Genomic DNA, 21,965 nt, shown 5'->3' with positions numbered 1-21,965 from the left:
TTTCTGCAGTTGAACGGTTAATAGTGCTTTATTGTAAGGAGATCCACCTATGCTGTCTAGTGTGAAGGTGTTTTTGTTCACTTTAGAATATGTGGCTTTGGGTGTCACTTCTTATGGATGTGTGTGGGGGGGAGGGGGGTGGGGTGAGGATTGTTGTTGCGCGAGCGTCTTCTTTCTTTTTGTGTTCCTGTGTCTTGTTGAATCCCCCTCTTTGTGTGTGTCCCGTCCCTTGCTTGTAGGGTCTGTGGGGTGGTTTTGTGTTCTTTTTTTTTGTGTTCCATGGGCTTGTTGAATCCCCCTCTTGGTGTGTGTCCCGTCCGGTGCCTGTAGGGGGGGGGGGGTGCCTTGCTGTTGTGTGCGAGCCTCTTTTTTTTTTTTTTTTTTTTTTGGGTCTAGTTTCGTGTGCAATGTGTTTCGTGCTTTGTCTGCGTTTGACTACTTTTTTATGTGCCTTTTCCTTTTTTCGGTGCTCGTTGCGTCTCATTTCTTTGACTCCTTTTTTTTCTTTTTTCTGTGCTCACTCCTTTTTTCTGTGGTCTTGTCCGCCTCTCGCGGCCCCTCATCCGCCTCCCGCGGCCTCTTTTGTCCCCCTCTCTCGGCTCCTCATCCGCCTCTCGCGGACTCTTTTCGCGCCTGTGCAGTACGTCTTTTTGCGTTTCTTTGACTCCTTTTTTCTCTTTTTTCTGTGCTCACTCCTTTTTTCTGTGGTCTTCTCCGCCTCTCGCGGCCCCTCATCCGCCTCTCACGGCCTCTTTTATCCGCCTTTCTCGGCTCCTCAGCCGCCTCTCGCGGACTCTTTTTGCGCCTGCGCAGTACGTCTTTTTGCGGCTACGGCCCATGGCCGGATGTCCCTGCGTCCATCCGGTTTAGCATTCTCGGTTAGTAATATGGATATATTGATAAAAGTGGATTATATAACCAACTGGGCAAGAAAGAAATTAGAAATGCAGTTTTGGGATGCTATAAATTAAATACAGTATTGACTAAGGATCTGATATACTGTATGTGGACGATATAACACTAATTTCAATAAGTGACCAACAAAGGAAACAATTAACATGGAAGAGTAAGCTAGAAGCAAAATGTATGATAATAAATGTAGAGAAATGTAAAGTAATGAAAATAACAAGGGAAGGACTAGAAGAGAAACAGTAAACATGGATCCAGATAGATGGAAAACAACTACAAGACATGTCAGTGTATGAATACCTAGGAGTAAGAAGATGGAAATGTAGATGAAGAAATAAGAAACAGATAAAACAAGGCCAATAAAATATACTATTAAATTAACAACTTAATAGGAAAGAAAGAATTAAGAATAGATAGATAGATAGATAGATAGATAGATAGATAGATAGATAGATAGATAGATAGATAGATAGATAGATAGATAGATAGATAGATAGATAGATAGATAGATAGATAGATAGATAGATAATAAAGGTGAAGATGTACTTATATAAGGCGAATTGGTGGCTCTGAGGCTAAGGATCTGCGCTGGTATCCAGAAGGTTGCCAGGTCGAATCCCTGTCACTGCCAAAAGAATTCCTACTCTGCTGGGCCCTTGAGCAAGACCCTTAACCTGTAATTGCTCCAGGGGCGCTGTACAATGGCTGATCCTACCATTATACCAAGGGGTATGCGAAAAATAACAAATTCCTAATACAAGAAATTGTATAAGGCAAAATAAAGAACCAAAAATATATATATATAAAACCATACATGTACCAACAATATTATATGCTGCAGAATCTTGGATAACACTGGATAAACAAAAATCTAAAATAGCATCAGTTGAAATGAAGTATTTAAGAAGAGTGGTAGATAAAACAAAAAGAGACAGAATAAGATATAAAACAATCCGTGAGCAACTGGAAATGCAACCACTTGTGGAAACCATAGAAATAAAACAGCTACAGTGGTATGGATGTATAATAATGACAAGTGAAACAAGCTATCCAAAAAGGTTTTTGAAATTAAGGGCAAAGGAAAAAGACAGAGGGGAAGATTTTGAAGGGTATGGGAGGAAAATATTAAAGAAGTAGCCAGAAAGAGAGGGATGAACATGGAGAAAGTGAGAATCCTAGCAAAAGCTAGAAAAAAATATAGTCATTGGCTCAAAACCTTAACACCATGAGGTATAATGGTAGAGAAGATAAAGTAAGCAGGTAAGCATTGATAAATAGCCCATTAAACCAAACATAAAGTCAACTACATGCCTCCGGTCCTGTTCAGCCTATATACATCAGACTTCCAATACAACTCGGAGTCCTGCCACGTGCAAAAGTTCGCTGATGACACTGCTATCATGGGCTGCATCAAGAGTGGGCAGGAGGAAGAGTATAGGAACCTAATCAAGGACTTTGTTAAATGGTGCGACTCAAACCACCTACAACTGAACACCAGCAAAACCAAGGAGCTGGTGGTGGATTTTAGGAGGCCCAGGCCCCTCACGGACCCTGTGATCATCAGAGGTGACTGTGTGCAGAGGGTGCAGATCTATAAATACCTGGGAATGCAGCTGGATGATAAATTGGACTGGACTGACAATACTGATGCTCTGTGTAAGAAAGGACAGAGCCAACTATACTTCCTTAGAAGGCTGGTGTCCTTCAACATCTGCAATAAAATGCTGCAGATGTTCTATCAGATGGAAGAGGCGAGCGGCATCTTCTATGCGGTGGTGTGCTGGGGAGGCAGAATAAAGAAGAGGGACGCCTCACGCCTGGACAAACTGGTGAGGAAGGCAGGCTCTATTGTAGGCACAGAGCTGGACAGTTTGACATCTGTGGCAGAGCGACGGGCACTGAGCAGGCTCCTGTCAATCATGGAGAATCCACTGCATCCACTGAACAGTATCATCACCAGACAGAGGAGCAGCTTCAGTGACAGACTGCTGTCACTGTCCTTCTCCACTGACAGACTGAGGAGATCGTTCCTCCCCCACACTATGCGACTCTTCAATTCCACCCGGGGGAGTAAACGTTAACATTATACAAAGTTACTGTCTGCTATACCTGCATTTTTATCACTCTTTAATTTAATATTGTTTTTTATCAGTATGTGAATCTGCCCTTGGGATTAATAAAGTATCTATCTATCTATCTATCTATCTATCTATCTATCTATCTATCTATCTATCTATCTATCTATCTATCTATCTATCTATCTATCTATCTATCTATCTATCTATCTATCTATCTATCTATCTATCTATCTATCTATCTATCTATCTATCTATCTATCTATCATCATCACATTGTGAAGTCAAAAATGAGACACTTCTGTAAACCCGTCTGATAAATTTACTTCAAGAATGTGTTTTGCATTCATTCAATTAAGTCCTTCCCACCTCAGATAAGCTTGGAAAAACAAACTTGCTTGCCTGTGATGTTTCCAGATGTTTATCTGCCACTCCTATGCACTTCATTATAAAGTTCAGGCTTGCAGATGCTCATGTACTTACAATATCTCCCTTCTTCTAAACTGCCTTTTATACTGCCCATCTTTTCAAGTGACTGTGAAAATGAGCTCACCAAGAACCTCACCACATGAGTCAGTCCCTGTATGAATTCACACCTGTACCCACGAGTATGCAACCATGCTGTCTCATCAGCCTCACCTCACTGCATACTCTCCACCAGCCCGCACACAGTTCCTGCATTGCATGTCTCCTTGGCCTCTAAGCAAAAGGATAACACACAATACAAAATACTGCCCACGCCACCCGTGTCTGTCCATGGAGGTTGAGAAGCCCAGTCCTACATTATTTATTACTATCTGTTGTGCTTGGAGTTGATGACTGGTACTCATGATGTAAACGATCAGTTTACATGTGTGATGTACCTCACTGTCAGCAGTGCTCACTCGGGTTCTTTTCCTGTTAGCAATGCTGCGTGGCGACACCTCTGGGCTTTTCCTGACAGCTGCACCGCCACTTACCGTGAGGGGGACCAAAGATTAATTCTGTGGCCAAATTGCCTGCATGTCCAGTTCATGGGTTGTACTACGCGTACCATGGCATAAACAGTTATCTGAGACCAAAATCAAAATTTTAAGGCCCAGGGGTTTGCAGGACACACAGTCAACCCTTAGCTTTTTTTATATATAGACAAATTGTCTGTTAAACCAAGCATTAAGTTCACTACATCTCTCATTTTCACACTGCACAATTATCTGGTGTGAGGCCAAAATCAGACCTATACTTGGGACTTTGTGCCACCCTGTGCAATTGGATTTTGGACTTTCTAACCAGCAGTCCCCAGTATGTGTGGAATAACTGCATCATATCCTCCATGCTGATCTTTAGCACAGGCACCCCACATGGTAGTGTGCTGAGCCCCCTTCCATACTGTTTCTTCACCTCTGACTGTTTGGCCAGATGCAACTTCAACTCCTTGATTAAACTTGACAGCATGACAGCATCATCATGGTCACCAAAAATAAAGAGGTAACTTAGTGTAGCCGAGTGAAGTTTTGGGGTCCCAACCCAGTCGTCTCTGTTTAATCAATGAAAACGGTAAACAAAACACACACTCGATGGCACTAGAAATTAGCGAAATTTTGCTTGACTTTGCGATACCTGATTTAGTCTCTGGGTTTAGGAGCTCCATCCTATAATGCATTCTTGTTTCGTGTGAAGCACTCCATTAGGTGATTGTGGGAAATATAGCTGGGAAACCAGAAGGGGCGGAGTCAAGTGCACTCACCTGGCATCTTCTCAGCAAAGTGCAGGGAACACAAAAGCAATGAGGTTAGCACCAGTGCCCCCTCTTGACAAGGGTCAGCAGTACATACCTCAGACGAACTCGAAGGATGATCCACTGAAGTGCATGAGTAACATTAGAAAATAGATGTTCACCCTTTGACACATTGGTGCTGCAGCAATAATCTTCCTCATTCTAAAACCTGTTTTATCTAAATAACTCACAGTGGGACAGAGGATGTCCTAGAAACACTGGGTACAAAAAAGAAATGGTTTTAAACAGGGCAGCACTCCAACACATCTCCATACACACAAAGGCCAATCTGAAATCACCAATAAAAGTAATACATGTGAACTACAGTCAAATTCAGGACTCAGATGCAGGATCCATGAGGTGGCAGCACTATTCACTGCACAGCGGAATCACTGAGACAACAAACTCTCCCACTTTATTTCTTTAAAACCAAGGAGTGGGTCCGTAGATTTTAGGAAGAAGTAGACAGTCCACACTCCAATCTACACTGGAAAGATGTTACAGAGACAGTTGGTAATGTCATATTTCTTGGATTCACCATAACTAACGAACTTAAGTAGCACACAATATTTTGTTTTGTCAAGAAGACTCGCCAATGCTTTACTTCCTTAGAGTTCTAAGGAAGTGCAAATATCTCCATTAAATTTAGGTTACGTTAGGTAGATTTTATTATCCCATAGTGAAATTTGTTTGCAGCTGGAAAGTATAAAATATAAGATATTGTTACACAGGTACAAGAAAATAAGCAAAGACAAAGCAACTGAAATCCAGTGGCATCATAAACTCACACTCTGGATTAATACAAATGAGAACAATTACCTTCAACAGGACACTAAATAATAATTCAGAATTCAGCAGTAATCTTACACGTTTTTTGATTTTTCCAAGTGCTCATACAGTAAATTCAAAAGTGTTGCTGTGGTGTCCTCTAACACCCTGATATCCACATAGGCCTCGATTTTGTTACGTAGTTGTCTCTTAACCAACCTCCCAAAGGATTTAAAGACTGTTCCTGAAGTGAAAACACATAAGTGCATGTACTCCATGTTTTTGCCAGCCTCCTGATTCTCCAAAGATGTGTTATACATTTATCCTGATTTACTAATTATTTGGAAATCGGGGTTGGGTGCCTTCAGAGTTTTCAGAGTGATGAGATACGCAGATTTGATTAGAGGGAGTGTCCCCGTCTCAGTTTTGAGTGTGATGAGATTCGCTCAAAGAGCAAGGGGGTGAGAATCAAGAGCAATGAGATATGCACATTCAGTCAGAAAGGCAAGGTGATCTGGGGACCCTTGGAGTTGATAAGTGAACATTAAAAGGGGTCCCCTTGAAGGTCAGAGCGGGAGGTGGTGCCACCATTTACTAGGCAGAATAAAACAGAAAACTGCATACCCGTGCATATCAACCCACTTCAAGCCCTGTTTAAAGATATGTGGCACTAAAGATAGATAGATAGATAGATAGATAGATAGATAGATAGATAGATAGATAGATAGATAGATAGATAGATAGATAGATAGATAGATAGATAGATAGATAGATAGATACTTTATTAATCCAAAGGGGAAATTCACATACTCCAGCAGCAGCATACTGATAAAGACAATATTAAATTAAAGAGTGATAACAATGCAGGTATACAGACAGACAATATCTTTGTATAATGTTAACGTTTACTCCCCCGGGTGGAACTGAAGAGTCGCATAGTGTGGGGGAGGAACGATCTCCTCAGTCTGTCAGTGGAGCAGAACATTGACAGCAGTCTGTCGCTGAAGCTGCTCCTCTGTCTGGAGATGATACTGTTTAGTGGATGCAGTGGATTCTCCATGATTGACAGGAGCCTGCTCAGCGCCCGTCGCTCTGCCACAGATGTCAAACTGTCCAGCTCCATGCCTACAATAGAGCCTGCTTTCCTCACCAGTTTGTCCAGGCGTGAGGCGTCTCTCCTTTATTCTGCCTCCCCAGCACACCACCGCATAGAAGAGGGCGCTCGCCACAACCGTCTGATAGAACATACTGCAGCATCTTATTGCAGATGTTGAAGGACGCCAGCCTTCTAAGAAAGTATAGTCGGCTCTGTCCTTTCTTACACAGAGCATCAGTATTGGCAGTCCAGTTTATCATCCAGCTCCACTCCCAGGTATTTATAGGTCTGCACCCTCTGCACACAGTCACTTCTGATGATCACGGGGTCCATGAGGGGCCTGGGCCTCCTAAAATCCACCACCAGCTCCTTGGTTTTGCTGGTGTTCAGTTGTAGGTGGTTTGAGTTGCACCATTTAACAAAGTCCTTGATTAGGTTCCTATACTCCTCCTCCTGCCCACTCCTGATGCAGCCCATGATAGCAGTGTTGTCAGCAAACTTTTGCATGTGGCAGGACTCCGAGTTGTATTGTAAGTCCGATGTATATAGGCTGAACAGGACCGGAGAAAGTACAGTCCCCTGCGGCGCTCCTGTGTTGCTGACCACAATGTCAGACCTGCAGTTCCTGAGACGCACATACTGAGATCTGTCTTTAAGACAGTCCATGATCCATGCTACCAGGTATGAATCTACTCCCATCTCTGTCAGCTTCACCCTAAGGAGCAGAGGTTGGATGGTGTTGAAGGCGCTAGAGAAGTCCAGAAACATAATTCTTACAGCACCACTGCTCAGCTTAACAAAATGTGCCCCACTTCAATCACTCTTGGTGATGATATCCTCAGACCTTCTTCATATGCCAGTAATCTTGATGTCATTTTTGATTCTACTGTGTCTTATTGTATCTGCCTAAATCACATTAATAAACTTTCTTACTTCTACCTTGTAACATATCTCATGTTCGCTCATTTCTCTCCTTTACTAATGCTGAGAAACATATCCATGCTTTTATTACGTCCCACATTGACTATTATACCTCCCTACTGGCTGTGTGTTATTTCAGCTACAGTTGATTCAAAACTCTGCCGCAAGAGTCTTCACACAGACCACAACAGTGAGCACATAAAACCCATCCTGCTCCACCTACACTGCCTTCCTGTGTCTTACAGGACTCAAGTGTAAATTCTATTACTAACCTATAAAGCTTTATGTGGCCTTGCACCAGACTACATCAGTAGCCCCCTCCATCACTGTGCTCCTGTCTGCTTACTATGGTCTACTGACTCTGGCAATCTTGTTGTGCCCCAAAGTAACCTGTGCTCTGTGGGTGATAGAGCCTTCAGCTTTTAAAGCACCCACACTTTGGAACGACCTCTCTAAATTAATGAGATATTTTAAGACTCATCTGTTCAGGAAAGCATTTAACTTAACCCTGATATTCTGGTCCTTCTTTCAGTTTACACTCTCTATCCAGATGCTCAAGATGGCTTGCATTTGTTTAACAAATTATGCTATTTGTTCAGGGTTTTTCTCATAGTATTTGTATTTTTGGTATTTTATTCTGGTTTATTGTCTCTTATTTAATTTCAATGCTTTGTATATGCTGTATTTATCTTTATTTAGTGTTTTATGTAGATATTACTTGTATCAAATATTATATATAATCTGTTGTTCTCCCTGAATTTCTGTGAAGTGCTTTGAGCATGGGAAATGTGCTATATAAATAAAATGTATTATTATTATTATATGAAATTAAGGCCACTGGTCTGAAGTCATTTAATGCTAACCCACCTCTGTAAGCGGAGTCCATCCTTGATGGCTGCATCATACCCCACTACTATCAACCTGGGTTGACAAAGAACTACAGAAGTTGTTGAAATCATCACAGAATAGGACGGGAACACAAGTCCCTTCTGTCGACGACTTACATAACACACGCCAGCTTAGAAAGGCAAAGTGTTACTAAAGAGCTCAGCCTCCACCATGGCCACTTATCGTCCTGTTCAAGGTCTTCAACACTCACATCAGGGATGATTATCAACAGGTCATAATGCTACTCAGTGGAAACTCACATTGTCAATTGAATGTGTTTCTTGTGTGTACGAGTATCATCTGATGTTGCATTTAAAGTGTGCAAGTCAGAATTTCATTGTACTCTGTACACATGACAAAAAAAACTAAACTTTATCTGAAAGAAACCTGTTGGCACTGCGACACTCAGGAAAGGGCACCCTTTTTTTAAGTGGCATCAGTGAGTGATTGTACAAAACTACCTGCCTGTCCAATGTCTAGTCCGGTGTGTGTACAGTAAAGTAATGGACTATTTACTACGTAGTAATAACGCAGCACATATTGTATGCTACAGTATAAATAAATCTGGTGCATGTATACAGATATATGGAGTCTGACAGCAGCAGCGTAAGGCTTTGTCAGTTGTGTTGAAGTCTCTGTATTGTCCCGTTAGTAAAAATCACCAAATACAGTCATGCCTCTTTGTGTTCATTGAACCATGCAGTTGGGAGGCTTGCAGAGTCTGGGAGCTCACGACATTCGTTTCATTCTCTGGAAATAACAGGTAGGGCCGGCGGATTTCCAGGACTCCTTTTCCCATGAAAAAGGGAATTTATCTGTGCGACAGTAAAATAAAATCCACTGTAAATAAAGGGTCCAATCCCAATTAAACGAATACGGGAAGACAGTTTCCTGTGCGCATTTGTTGACCTCAATTTGCCGAAAATGCAAATACAATACACTCTACAATTCAGACCACAGAGAATGTGTCTAATTATTACAATATGTACTTTTCCGAAAGCAAATTCTTCTGAATGCACGTATTCAAAGCTTGAGGCGTGTATCCGCAGTTCATTGTATTGTAACGCAAATATTTACGACTGTGACACGCCTCTGTAACTTTAAAAGTCTTTTAAAAGAGAGCTTTTCTCCAGTCGTGGGTGGGGTTATATTTAACTACGTCAGACGCAAACCAGGCACGACACCGAGCTTATCCAATAATGTGGGCGGTAGCTCAGTCATTCAAGCCAATCCACAAGGGAACCGCGTATTCAATTTTTGCTCGAATGTTTCTTTCTATTGGCCGATATGCTTTATTGACCTTATTTGCATTAAGCCCACCCTTTCAGAAACGTGTACCGATTGAGCTCCGCCTTACCCTCCAGCTCCTCCGGTGTGATAGGCCAAGTGAACAACTTGATACTCCGAGTTTCCCCTGCTTTGCCTAGCCCCGCCTCTGCACCATGTCCAGCCCCACAATGTAACTCGGAGGAGTAGCGAAAGACTGCAGCGGATAGTCCATATCGATGTCATCGATTCGATGAGCAGCATCGCTGCCATTGGGACGTTTAGCACACTTTACTGTGAACTCGTCGCTATTCTTTTTTCGCTTTTTCATCGCTGCACTAGAAGACTCCCAAAACCATGGTGATCCCGGAGGATGGACCCGGACGACGTGTCAGTTAGAGAGCAGTTATTTCACAACCGAGTTCGCGAGAGCATTGTAAGTATGTGCGCCGAGTTACCAATTCCGTCCCCATTGCAGAGGTGCGGCTGCATCAGATCTTAGTTCAACAAACGACGGGAGGCTGCTGGGGGGTTTAGGAGGATTCATATTTATCCGGGATTGGTGCTTGGGCAGGTTCACATCCAGGGGGACGCAGGTGGGCTGAGCTTTCAGTCCGTTTCCATTTTTTTCCTTCTAATTTGGTGCAGCGGTGTTGGTGGGGGTCGTCTAACTCTAATATGGAATGGAGACCGCAGCTGAGCAGCATGAAGGCTCAGCTGGACATTAGTACAGGTTTTTAGCCAGGGCAGGACACAGCTGCTTTGTTTTTTACACATTATGTATGAGAACAGCGACAGATGCCATTAAGATAGTTTCCATGTGAAACCCTATGGGACTCTTTCATGTGAGGAAAGGTGGGGGGTGGGGAGCGAAGGTTAGGTGTAATTTGTGAATAAGCAAAGTTGTGTCTGCATTATCAACACCCAGGGGAACAAGCGGGCGTCAGGAGGATGATTAGCGTGGAGTGTCAGAAACGAAGTGTTACCTTCAGTGGTTTCAAACTGGTGGTCTTGTGTTCATGGTACTTGTGCCTTCTCAAAGCCATTCAGCCTAGAAAGTAAATAAATGGTGTCTTTATAATCTCCATCCATTTATCCATCTCCCAAACCTGTTCATCCAGAGTTGGGTAGCGGAGAAGCTGGTGCCCACCCCAGGAAGCATTGGGCTTTAGGCAGGAGCAATTCCTGGATGGGGCACCAGACCATTGTAGGGTGAATGTAACTGAATTGAATGTCCTTGAATGTAATTTAAAGCTTTACAGTTTGGATATTCTCCAGTTCGATTCCCCATGTATAAAATGACTTGTAGTTTATTTTGATGGCTGTCAATCATCAAATCAGTCTTTATTGTTATGCAGTTCATTAAAACGCAAATAAGAGTACATTTCAGAGTCTGTCTGGCCGTTTTCATTCTCAGTTTAGCTGTGGATTCTGAAATTTATTCAAACAGCACTGGGAACAATGCAGGAATCATCACACAATTGTGTTGCCAATTAACCTAATGCACAAGTATTTGAGATACTGGAGGAAAATCAGAGTGCCCAGAAATTTATTTTTTATAAACCCAGAGTCACAGGGTGAATGTGCAGACTCCTCACAAACATCGAAATGGAGGATGTGCGAAGCTAAGATTCCGGAGCTGTGGCAGGAACTTGTGGAATATTTTAAATCCAATGTGAGCAAACCATTTTGTATTGCACCTTTCAGCTGTGAACACTGTCCTTAGTCAGTATGGAGTATAGAACAGTCATTTCCATAATTATGGCAGATATGCGACTGACCCATGGTTACAAAGAGCATCGGAAGATTGGTTAAACTAATTCTGTGGTTTATCGTCTAATTCCTTACCTGTGGTTTAGAGCATATTTGTTGCTTCTTCTGTGTCTTCCTAGGTCACTTTGGATACATGCTTTTGCTAAATAAAGAAATGTAACATGGACTATTAAAGGTTCTTTATAAAAATTGACTTATTAGAACGGTGCTAGCTCCCAGCCATCAATTTCCTATGGTTTCTTTGAACAACATTGTTTTGTGCCCTTTAAATCCTGGTTCTCCAGTTGGCACAGACACTGCTTGGGTCCCCTATTTGATCCTTTAATTCATTTCCTTTCTTGAAATCTATTCTCCTTATGTTATGTAATGTCCAAACTAACAGAGTTTAGCCGTTGGTGTAACTGTGTATTTAATGATTTAAAGTCATCTTCTTAGATTAACATTTATAATATGTGACTTTTGTGCCCCGTTATTCCATTAGTGTAATGTGTTTCAAGGGATGAGTTAAAACTGTTACAGAATGAAGAGAAGTGATAACCCTGGCAGGGCATAGTTGCCCTGACGCTGGGTGGTGGGGGAAGTGTTAAGTTTGGCCGGCTCTGTGCTTGCCTTTGCCAGTTGCGCCTCCGTTGGCATGGACTTTAGCATACTGCTGTGTGGGGGCCTTTACTTGTTGGAGTTTCTGCAGCGTTAATCTCTCCAATCTTTTTATTATGACTGTGGCTTAAAAAACTGGTCTGGTAACCATTCGGTTACAGGCTCAAATCTCACTGCTAGATTTCTCTGTGGCCCAGGAGAGCAGATAAGTATATGTCTTATCTGTCCTCCTATCATTTGATAATGAATATCGGTGTAAGTGGCTCTTACTTCAAATACATTACATTGTGTCAGAATCAGAAAGCTGCTATATATAGGGAAAATAGTAACCTCAGCAACACATTACGAGGGAGGATCCAAAATTCCTCGAACTGTTAAAAGATAATTTACTTTACAACTTTCAGCAATTAAATTTTAGTCCCCATCAACATACACTACTTGAGATGCAATACATTTGTTCCCAGCGCTTTGTCTGTTCCTGTAAATATTTCCTTTACTGGCAATTTGTGAATTTCCCCTTGGGATTAATAAAGTATCTATCTATCTATCTATCTATCTATCTATCTATCCATCCATCCATCCATCCATCCATCCATCCATCCATCCATCCATCCATCCATCCATCCATCCATCCATCCATCCATCCATCCATCCATCCATCCATCTATCTATCTAATGTGGCCATGTCTAGAGCCTCCTGCAATTTTTTCCTGAAATTTCTTCCAAGGTAGCAAACCATCTTTACTTGGCTCCTCTCCTTCAGTCTCAATTTTGATTTTGGTAACAAAAACAACTCACAGGGAGCACGATCTGATGAAGCAGAGACCAAGGTGGAGTGGTGGCTCTAAGGCTAGGGATATGCACTGGCAATCGGAAGGTTGCCGGTTCGAATCCCGTAAATGCCAAAAGGGACTCTGCTCTGTTGGGTCCTTCAGCAAGGCCCTTAACCTGCAATTGCTGAGCGCTTTGAGTATTGAGAAAAGCGCTATATAAATGCAAAGAATTATTATTATTATTATTAAGGGTGCAAAGCAACAACTACCTTGTTTTTCGTCAAAAACTCTGACTGACAACATAGTGCATGAAGATGATCTGTCATGCTGCAGCAGTGTGTGAAGGTGCTCCGTCAAGGTGTAAAATGCAGGTTTGTATACCCTTCATTCTCCAGCCGTTTTTTTTTTTTCTTGATGCGTTCCCATAGACACCTCAGCAGTTCAGTATAATGTTGCTGGTTAACATTCTACTCATAGCCAACAAACTGTTTATTAACAAGTCTGTTAATGTTCAGAAACATGATCATCATTGTCTTGATGTTCACTTTGACCTGACATTCTCTTTTCGGCTTGGAGAAAAAAAAATCACCCAGGTCATGCACGCGATTACAGTAATCCCTCCTCCATCACGGGGGTTGCGTTCCAGAGCCACCCGCGAAATAAGAAAATCCGCGAAGTAGAAACCATATGTTTATATGGTTATTTTTTATTGTCATGCTTGGGTCACAGATTTGCGCAGAAACACAGGAGGTTGTAGAGAGACAGGAACGTTATCAAACACTGCAAACAAACATTTGTCTCTTTTTCAAAAGTTTAAACTGTGCTCCATGACAAGACAGAGATGACAGTTCTGTCTCACAATTAAAAGAATGCAAACATATCTTCCTTTTCAAAGGAGTGCGCGTCAGGAGCACTGAATGTCAGAAAGTGAGAGAAAACCAAACAAATCAATAGGGTTGTTCGGCTTTTAAGTATGCGAAGCACCGCCGGTACAAAGCTGTTGAAGGCGGCAGCTCACACCCCCTCCGTCAGGAGCAGAGAGAGGGAGAGAGAGAAAAACAAAGTCAAATACCAATACGTGCCCTTTGAGCTTTTAAGTATGCGAAGCACCGTGCAGCATGTCGCTTCACAAAGCAGCTGCACACAGAAGGTAGCAACGTGAAGATAATCTTTCAGCATTTTTAGATGAGCGTCCGTATCGTCTAGGTGTGCGAACAGCCCCCCTGCTCACACCCCCTACGTCAGGATCAGAGAAAGTCAGCGCGAGAGAGAGAGAGAGAAACAAAAGTAAGTTGGGTAGCTTCTCAGCCATCTGCCAATAGCGTCCCTTGTATGAAATCAACTGGGCAAACCAACTGAGGAAGCATGTACCAGAAATTAAAAGACCCATTGTCCTCAGAAATCCGCGAACCAGCAAAAAATCCGCGATATATATTTAAATATGCTTACATATAAAATCCGCGATAGAGTGAAGCCACGAAAGGCGAAGCGTGATATAGCGAGGGATCACTGTATAGAATAAATGCCAGAAATACACACTTGGTAAAATAAGCACAATGTCACTCAGCTCACTGATTAACGTGACTGTACAACATCTAGCGGCATAGTTGATAACTATGCCATAGTCCCAAGCTATCGACCGATTCCGGGAATTTTTGGGTCCTCTTTCATAAATGAAGTTTCTTCCACACCCAAATTTTATGCAGCTGCCTACCAGGAACAGTGGAGTCAGGGATTGGCACACATTAACCAGTTTTTACTTTGTACACTGCCAAAATCCAAAGCTTTGAGAGTATAGTCCCAAAGTAGAGATCATTCAGTTTTGTCTGTTGATGTCTGCCAGTGGTGGGTTAAATAAGCATACATAAGTTCCAGCATTAAATCAAATTGTGTGGCATTGCCTGTGGTAATCAGAACAGTGAGCCTATGACTCTGCATGTGCCCTGTTTAAGAGCCGATGGCAGGTTAAATTTAGGGTCGACTAATCTGATTTGCTAGAAGAGTAAAATGACTTTAGCTTGCTCCTGATTAGAGTTGCGGTTTTCCTTCATACCTCTTTTTATTTGAACCTCTTCTGTCAGTCCTGCTCATTGACCAGCTCTCAACCTGACTGTAGGCCTGAATTAGCTCAATTTTCAGAATGTAAGCCAGCCATTCGTCGTTCTGGTAATGGCATGTATGGACTTGACATTTTAATAAATAAATTAAATAGTGGACACCATGTGGTAACTCCATCTACCCCAGTGACCATCTCAAGTGTTTTTTTTTTTTTTTTTTTAAAACAAGGTTTTGCCATCTTCATTTATTATGGAACTCAATACTGAGTTTAGAATGTTCATTATCTTCCTTGAGAATGACCGCCTGGGATCCCAGAGTGCTTCCATGTCTGATTGCAGGGGCATCAGGGAGATCTGTCATTCACTTCTTGCAGTGGTTAAGTCCTGGTCAAATGACACTCATTTTTATGCCAGCAACTAATAATTACTCTTGTCCTTTAAGTTTTAGCCTGTCTCACAGAATGATCAAAGAAACCTGAAGTGTGTGACCTAAAGGAACCTTGCTTCCCCCTTGTTTTTAATCCCCCTGCTTCCCCTAGACCAGCGGTTCTCAAACTGTGGGGTGTGCCCTAGTAACATAAAAAAGGGGGCGCGAATGTTGCCATATGTGGTGTAATTTCGCTATTCGTAGGAAAATGTTTAACTTGTAGCGGTGTATCGGCAGCAAAAAATATAGGAATAAATTTTATCAGGGTTTAAAAAAAACGTTAGGGGGGCGCGATTAAAACTGTTATGAAAACTTGGGTCACAAATACTTAAAGGTTGAGAAACGCTGTGCTATACTGTCCTCTTTGTTTGAGGATGGTGGATAATCTGTGGCCAGCTGTTATAAAAAAAACAACAAATCAATGAAAGTCTGCATTTGTCATAATGGCTTTGTAGAAGAGAAGGAAGTCCCTGTCGCACAATTAATCCTTCTGCAGCTCCCAGGTGGGGGATGTGAAGTGTTGGGTGGGGGCAGCTCTTATCAGGAAGTGTCACCTTCTGTATTAGTGCAGCCCTTGGTGGGTGTGGGGAGAGAGTGGATTCACTTCACTTTATTTCAGCACATCATTACAATTTTATGAGCACTGCTGTTAGCAAGTAAGTACACCATCTAACAAGTGTCCTGTATTTGAACATATGTGAAAGTTTGGCAAATCTGATTATTAATATGATATTATCAGTGGATGGAGGTGATAATCTAACAAGCAACGCTAAAAGACTGCAATTGTTCATTTATCTAAATCAACCTGCCCGAAGAAGGGGCTTTAGCTGTCTTGAAAGCATGCATATTGTAATCTTTTCAGATTTGCTTGACTTCTCATTGCATCTAAAAACAACCAAAATGCAGTTTTCCTGGAACAGGAAAGTAAGCATTTTTGGTCCCCCGCCCCACATACTGTTTTAGAAGTAGTTCCGACTTCTTTAACTGGAAGGAATTTCTGGCCAGTCTCCCATATAGAGCTGCTTCCAGACTGCTTCCCACCCCATCTCAGAATTTCAAAAAGACTTCAGATGCGACTTTGAACTCAAACCTATATGGCATATTGGTAAGCAACACAGCTTCTTTTTTCTGTGTGGAGTCTGCACATTCTCTACGTGTATGCATGAGGTTTCCTCCTATATCCAAAATACATCTAGGTAAGGTGAACTATCAGCTTTTCATTGTCCCTGCATGGTCACAAGTTTGAATGGGATAAGTGGATTAGATAAATGGATGGATGCATGGCTTTGTGGATTAAGTTTGAGCATTTCAGGTCATTTGTAGTCTATCTCATTGACAGATGGCATCACATTCTGTTCCAGTATTCTCGGCTTCACTGTGGAAGTTGCTTTTGATCTGATGACCCAAAGATGCCTAGGTCTGGGATATTAAAGGATAAGATGGATATTTTTAAAGTCTTAAGTTATTTCTTCACAAGCATGGTGTACAGGCATTTGCCACATGAAATTGTGTTCTAAAGTTAAGTGCTTTCTATAAATTTAATAAAAGTTTTTCCCGCAGTGGCACTTTACAATCGAGTGTATGGGGCATAGAGGAAAAGTTTAAAAACTTACCAGATACATCCATTTTTAAAGTCAAGACAGTTGCAGAGTATTGTCGATAATTAATATCAGCTTGAAAAAATGTGTTTTAAATTCCTTTGCAATTATTCTGTAATGCTTCCTGGAGAAATGGCCTTTGAGAAGCTTTCTTCTTACTGGTAATGATGTGATGCCCACTCACCTGTAGGATTAAGATCCAAGTTTCTCATCTTGCTGTGAAGCTGAGCTCTTGATGTTACTTACAGTCTAATGATTTACTCCTGATTTTCTGCATCTGATGTAAACTGTAAATCAGTTTAAGGAATTATTAATCCAAGAGTTCTCATACTTTAACCACCAGTGGAAATTGTATTTTGTATTGATTAACTGAATAACTTGCCCTGCAGTGGACTGGCGCCCTGCCTGGGTTTGTTTCCTGCCTTGCACCCAGTGTTGGCTGGGATTAGTTCCAGCAGACCCCCGTGACCCTGTAGTTAGGATATAGCAGGTTGGATAATAGATGGATGGATGAATAACTGAAGAGTACAGTCATTTAGTCACGTTAGCTAGATCAGGAGCCATCATCGGTTGATAATGTTCAAAGATAGACCAGACTTCCATATGCTGACATGTCAAAAGATATGACTCTTTTCACTTCCTCTGTTTAGTATTAGGGTGTAGTACCGTGTTAGCCATTATGAATGCAGTGAGAAGTCAAGCAAAATGACACTTTTCATTGGCTAACTAAAAAGATTACAATATGCAAGCTCTCGAGGCCACTGAGGCCCCTTCTTCAGGCAAGATGTATACTCGCCATTTACTTTCTTATAGCACTGCTTTGAGAATTAGTGAAAGGCCAGCTACCATTCTCCCAGTGTGACAGAGTAAAGAGGGGGGAACTGTTTTACATCATTTGTCCAGCTCTTTGCGTCTTACGATTTTGGGCAGGATAATACAAATTTTGTTTTGCTTGTTTACCTCCACTTCTCCTCTGGCACTGACAGCCCAGTGAAATTCCTTTTATGTCCATCAGAGATCAATTATACGTTTTAAGTAAATGACACAGGACAAAAGAGTCTGCAGGTTCTTCTCATCTCAGTGTTGTTTTTCATAGGATATTGTTTGTTAGTTTTGCTAATTAGTTTCTCCTTTTAGTAAGTGGTATAATCTATTCTTGCATCTTGCCTTGAGAGTTGATGCGACACTCTGCACTTGGTGAGGAGCGCTGTGCGCAAACAGAATTTGTGCTATTGTCTTGTATTTCTAAGGTGACAATGATAGATTGGCCATCTAGCTCTGTGAAGAGGATTACTTGTGTTCAGTTTTGTGTGTTGTATTTCCTCTTTTTTTTGCATATTTTGCATACCCAACCCATCTTTCCAAAGGTTTCATACATTTTTTTCCCTTCAAGGGTTTTGGTAATTTTTTTTTCTTGTCTTCTTAGGGAGTCAAGGCTGGGGGGCTGTCAAAAAATGGGGCCTGTTAAAGCCCATTGAGGAATTGCTTGTGTAATTTTTGGTGGGGGGAGTGGGGTATACAAGAAATAAATTGCTGTTGTTGCAGGGTACTTTAGCTTCTTCTCACATTTCAAAGATGTGGCTAATTGCCAATTCATATAAGTAGGTAGAGGTGTGTACTGTATATGTGAGTGTGCACCCGGTCTAGCACTGATTGTTGAGTTGTGACTGGGGATGTCAGGATAAAAAAATGAGTCAATAATTTGGTAAAATGGTTAATAAGCTATAACTGACAAAAACAATATCAGAGATTCAGATTGGATTCCACAAAAAAAAATATATTATGATTGTACAGTAGAAGCATTGTTCTTTGGTATTTAGTTTTGGGTGTCATGTTCTCTTATTATCCTGAGTCAGGGTGAGTTCAGTTTGTGTTACTGCAGCTCACATCCTGGTGTTGTGGATTGACGGGTGTGCAGCTTCACACCACAGCTGGCTGCTCCATTGTGATTTTGAGTATTGACAAAATGGCTCTTCTGTATTGATCAGCTGTAACTATATGTCCGTGGGGGGGTGGGTGCTGGCCTATAGGAAGAGACAATTGTTTTGGCTGTAGGGGGGATGGGTTGCTTCCTTTTTCCTTTCCTGATTTCAGGTGAATTATTACTTGAATTGTCAAGCAGCATGGCACACTTTGCTTAACTGTAGAACACAAGGTAGCGTGTTCAAGTCACAAAGTTTTGACCTTGAGTGAGTTTTTAAATCTTTCAGTTATAAAAAGTGTACCTATTAAACCCCACTGGAATGGTGCTAACCGTGGATGGACACCATGTACAATTATTTTTAATAAAAAAAAAAAACACACACAAATTTGTCTATATTCATTTAGTCCTGAACCATCGGCAAGCTAATGTTGATGAATTCAGCTGTCATTGGCCATAGGATGGACAGTTACAGTTATTTGCACATTTCTATAGAAACGTTTTAATGCTTTATTCCTGACAAAAGAAACCGTCTGCGGAAGACATTTTTAATGGTGTGGCAAAAGCAGCTGTTCTCCTCAAGCTGTGGATCTGTTATTGATTTTTCAGCTTCTGGAGTCTGGCCAGTGCATGTATACAGTACAGCCGTCCTAGCACCCATTAACCCCCACACATTAGGTTACAGGGCACATCTCGTTCACACAACATATTCAGATACTGACAATACAGGAATCAGTGAAGTGTGTGCCATCTCTGTCTCCACCAGGTAAGATCCTGAGAATACTGAATAGAACATTAAGCCAGTGTTGACGAGAATGGGCCACTCATTCAGCCCAAAACGCTTGTCAGTGCTATTCAGCAGATTTCTCTAAATTGACATCAAGTGGTGTTTTAAAGGTGAACCAAATCACTATCTACCACACTGCTTGGTAATGTTTTTTCAATGTGTCTGTGGCCGCTTGTATGAAGGGAAACTTTATAACAGTCAGTCATTTTCTAACCCGCTTAGTCCTGAACAGGATTGCTGGGGTTGTGCTGGAGCGTATTCCAGCCAGTACAACGTTGAGCACTTGTAACATTTAAGCGAAATTTAATTTTAATAAGTTTCAGTTAATGCCTCTGTTGAAGAACTCATTTTTAAAATAACAGCTGGGGTCCACTGTACTACTTCTCTTCATAACTTTAAACACTTCAAGCATGTCACTTCTTAACCTCTGTTTGCTTAAACTGAAAAAGTTCACCTTCTTTAATCATTTCTCATAGCTTATGCCTTGCTGTCCTGCAGTCAGCCTAGTTGCTCTCTTCTGTTTTTTCTCTAGTACTACTGTGCATTTTTTTGTAATATTTAGGCCAAAATAGAAAGCATGGCAGATGAGGCCTCACTAGTGATTTATTTTGCAAAAGTGTAGCCTCTTATTCCATATAATGTGCTAAATAATCTAACAGCTTACTAGCCTTTTTAATGGATAGTGTGCATTGTCTGGATGTGGATAGTGACACGTCCACTGTGACCTTTGGGTCCTTTTCCCAAGGTCTTCTTTCAAGTTTCAAACCTCCCATTGTGTATTATAGTCTAACATTTTTATTTGTATTAAATTTCATCTACCACATATCCCCTAGGAGATGCTAAATCTCGTACCCACACTGTTACCTGTGGGGTCCCACAAGGATCAGTCTTTGGGCCGACCCTTTTTAACATCTACAGTGCATCCGGAAAGTATTCACAGCGCATCACTTTTTCCACATTTTGTTATGTTACAGCCTTATTCCAAAATGGATTAAATTCATTTTTTTTCCTCAGAATTCTGCACACAACACCCCATAATGACAATGTGAAAAAAGTTTACTTGAGGTTTTTGCAAATTTATTAAAAATAAATAAACTGAGAAATCACATGTACATTAGTATTCACAGCCTTTGCTCAATACTTTGTCGATGCACCTTTGGCAGCAATTACAGCCTCAAGTCTTTTTGAATATGATGCCACAAGCTTGGCACACCTATCCTTGGCCAGTTTTGCCAGTTCCTCTTTGCAGCACCTCTCAAGCTCCATCAGGTTGGATGGGAAGCGTCGGTGCACAGCCATTTTAAGATCTCTCCAGAGATGTTCAATCAGATTCAAGTCTGGGCTCTGGCTGGGCCACTCAAGGACATTCACAGAGTTGTCCTGAAGCCACTCCTTTGATATCTTGGCTGTGTGCTTAGGGTTGTTGTCCTGCTGAAAGATGGACCGTCACCCCAGTATGAGGTCAAGAGCGCTCTGGAGCAGGTTTTCATCCAGGATGTCTCTGTGCATTGCTGTAGTCATCTTTCCCTTTATCCTGACTAGTCTCACAGTCCCTGCCGCTGAAAAACATCCCCACAGCATGATGCTGCCACCACCATGCTTCACTGTAGGGATGGTGCCACGTTTCCTCCAAACGTGACGCCTGGCATTCACTCCAAAGAGTTCAATCTTTGTCTCATCAGACCAGAGAATTTTCTTTCTCATGGTCTGAGAGTCCTTCAGGTGCCTTTTGGCAAACTCCAGGCGGGCTGCCATGTGCTTTTTACTAAGGAGTGGCTTCCGTCTGGCCACTCTACCATACAGGCCTGATTGGTGGATTGCTGTGTCTCCTGTTCACCCTCACTGTGCCACAAGCTCCAATTCCAATGCTCTGTAGCTCCATGAACAATTCTGGTCATGTATAAAAAGTGTCCATGTACATAACATGACCCAAATGTTCATAGCCCTGAAGCAGTTCTAGCACAACCTGACTTGTCAAGGGACAGTTCTCTCTTTGAAAGAAATACGTTCCTGTATATGTGATTACTTTCAGGCAGAAACCAGTGTTTGCTTCTGCCAGTACAAAATCCTTTATGCCATACTCTATTGGCTTGTTTGGCATATATTGGCAGAAAAAAAAGGCTTCCCTTGTATTTTATCATAGATTCTTGCATAGACAAATCACGGCCAGGCTGATAAAATTGTTTATATGTTAATTCCACAATGTCAAGCAGGGGCTGAACTTTATACATGGGGTTATAGCCTGGCTCACCCCTTGGGATTTGCTTCTGGTTATCACAGAAGTGAATAAAACTTTGCAGCAGCGCATACCTATCATGCGGCATAACCTGTCCAAAACCACCAGGTGACAAAG

At 41.7% G+C, this 21,965-nt stretch overlaps 1 protein-coding gene across 1 annotated transcript in view; it reads left to right on the top strand.

Moving 5' to 3' along the window:
• Positions 1-9,846: 9,846 nt before the first annotated feature.
• The window catches only part of lmbr1l (limb development membrane protein 1-like), a 57,148-nt gene continuing 45,029 nt past the window's right edge, over positions 9,847-21,965 (top strand). The window contains exon 1 of the mRNA XM_028798114.2: positions 9,847-10,115. Within this exon, the coding sequence (XP_028653947.1) occupies positions 10,053-10,115 (63 nt within the window). The 5' untranslated portion in view covers positions 9,847-10,052. The remainder of the gene's footprint in view (positions 10,116-21,965) is intronic.

Source organism: Erpetoichthys calabaricus, chromosome 3 (genome assembly GCF_900747795.2).
Source record: "Erpetoichthys calabaricus chromosome 3, fErpCal1.3, whole genome shotgun sequence".
NCBI lineage: Eukaryota > Metazoa > Chordata > Cladistia > Polypteriformes > Polypteridae > Erpetoichthys > Erpetoichthys calabaricus.
Note: the sequence above shows the minus strand (reverse complement) of the source record. Positions and strands in the feature narration are given on the sequence as shown.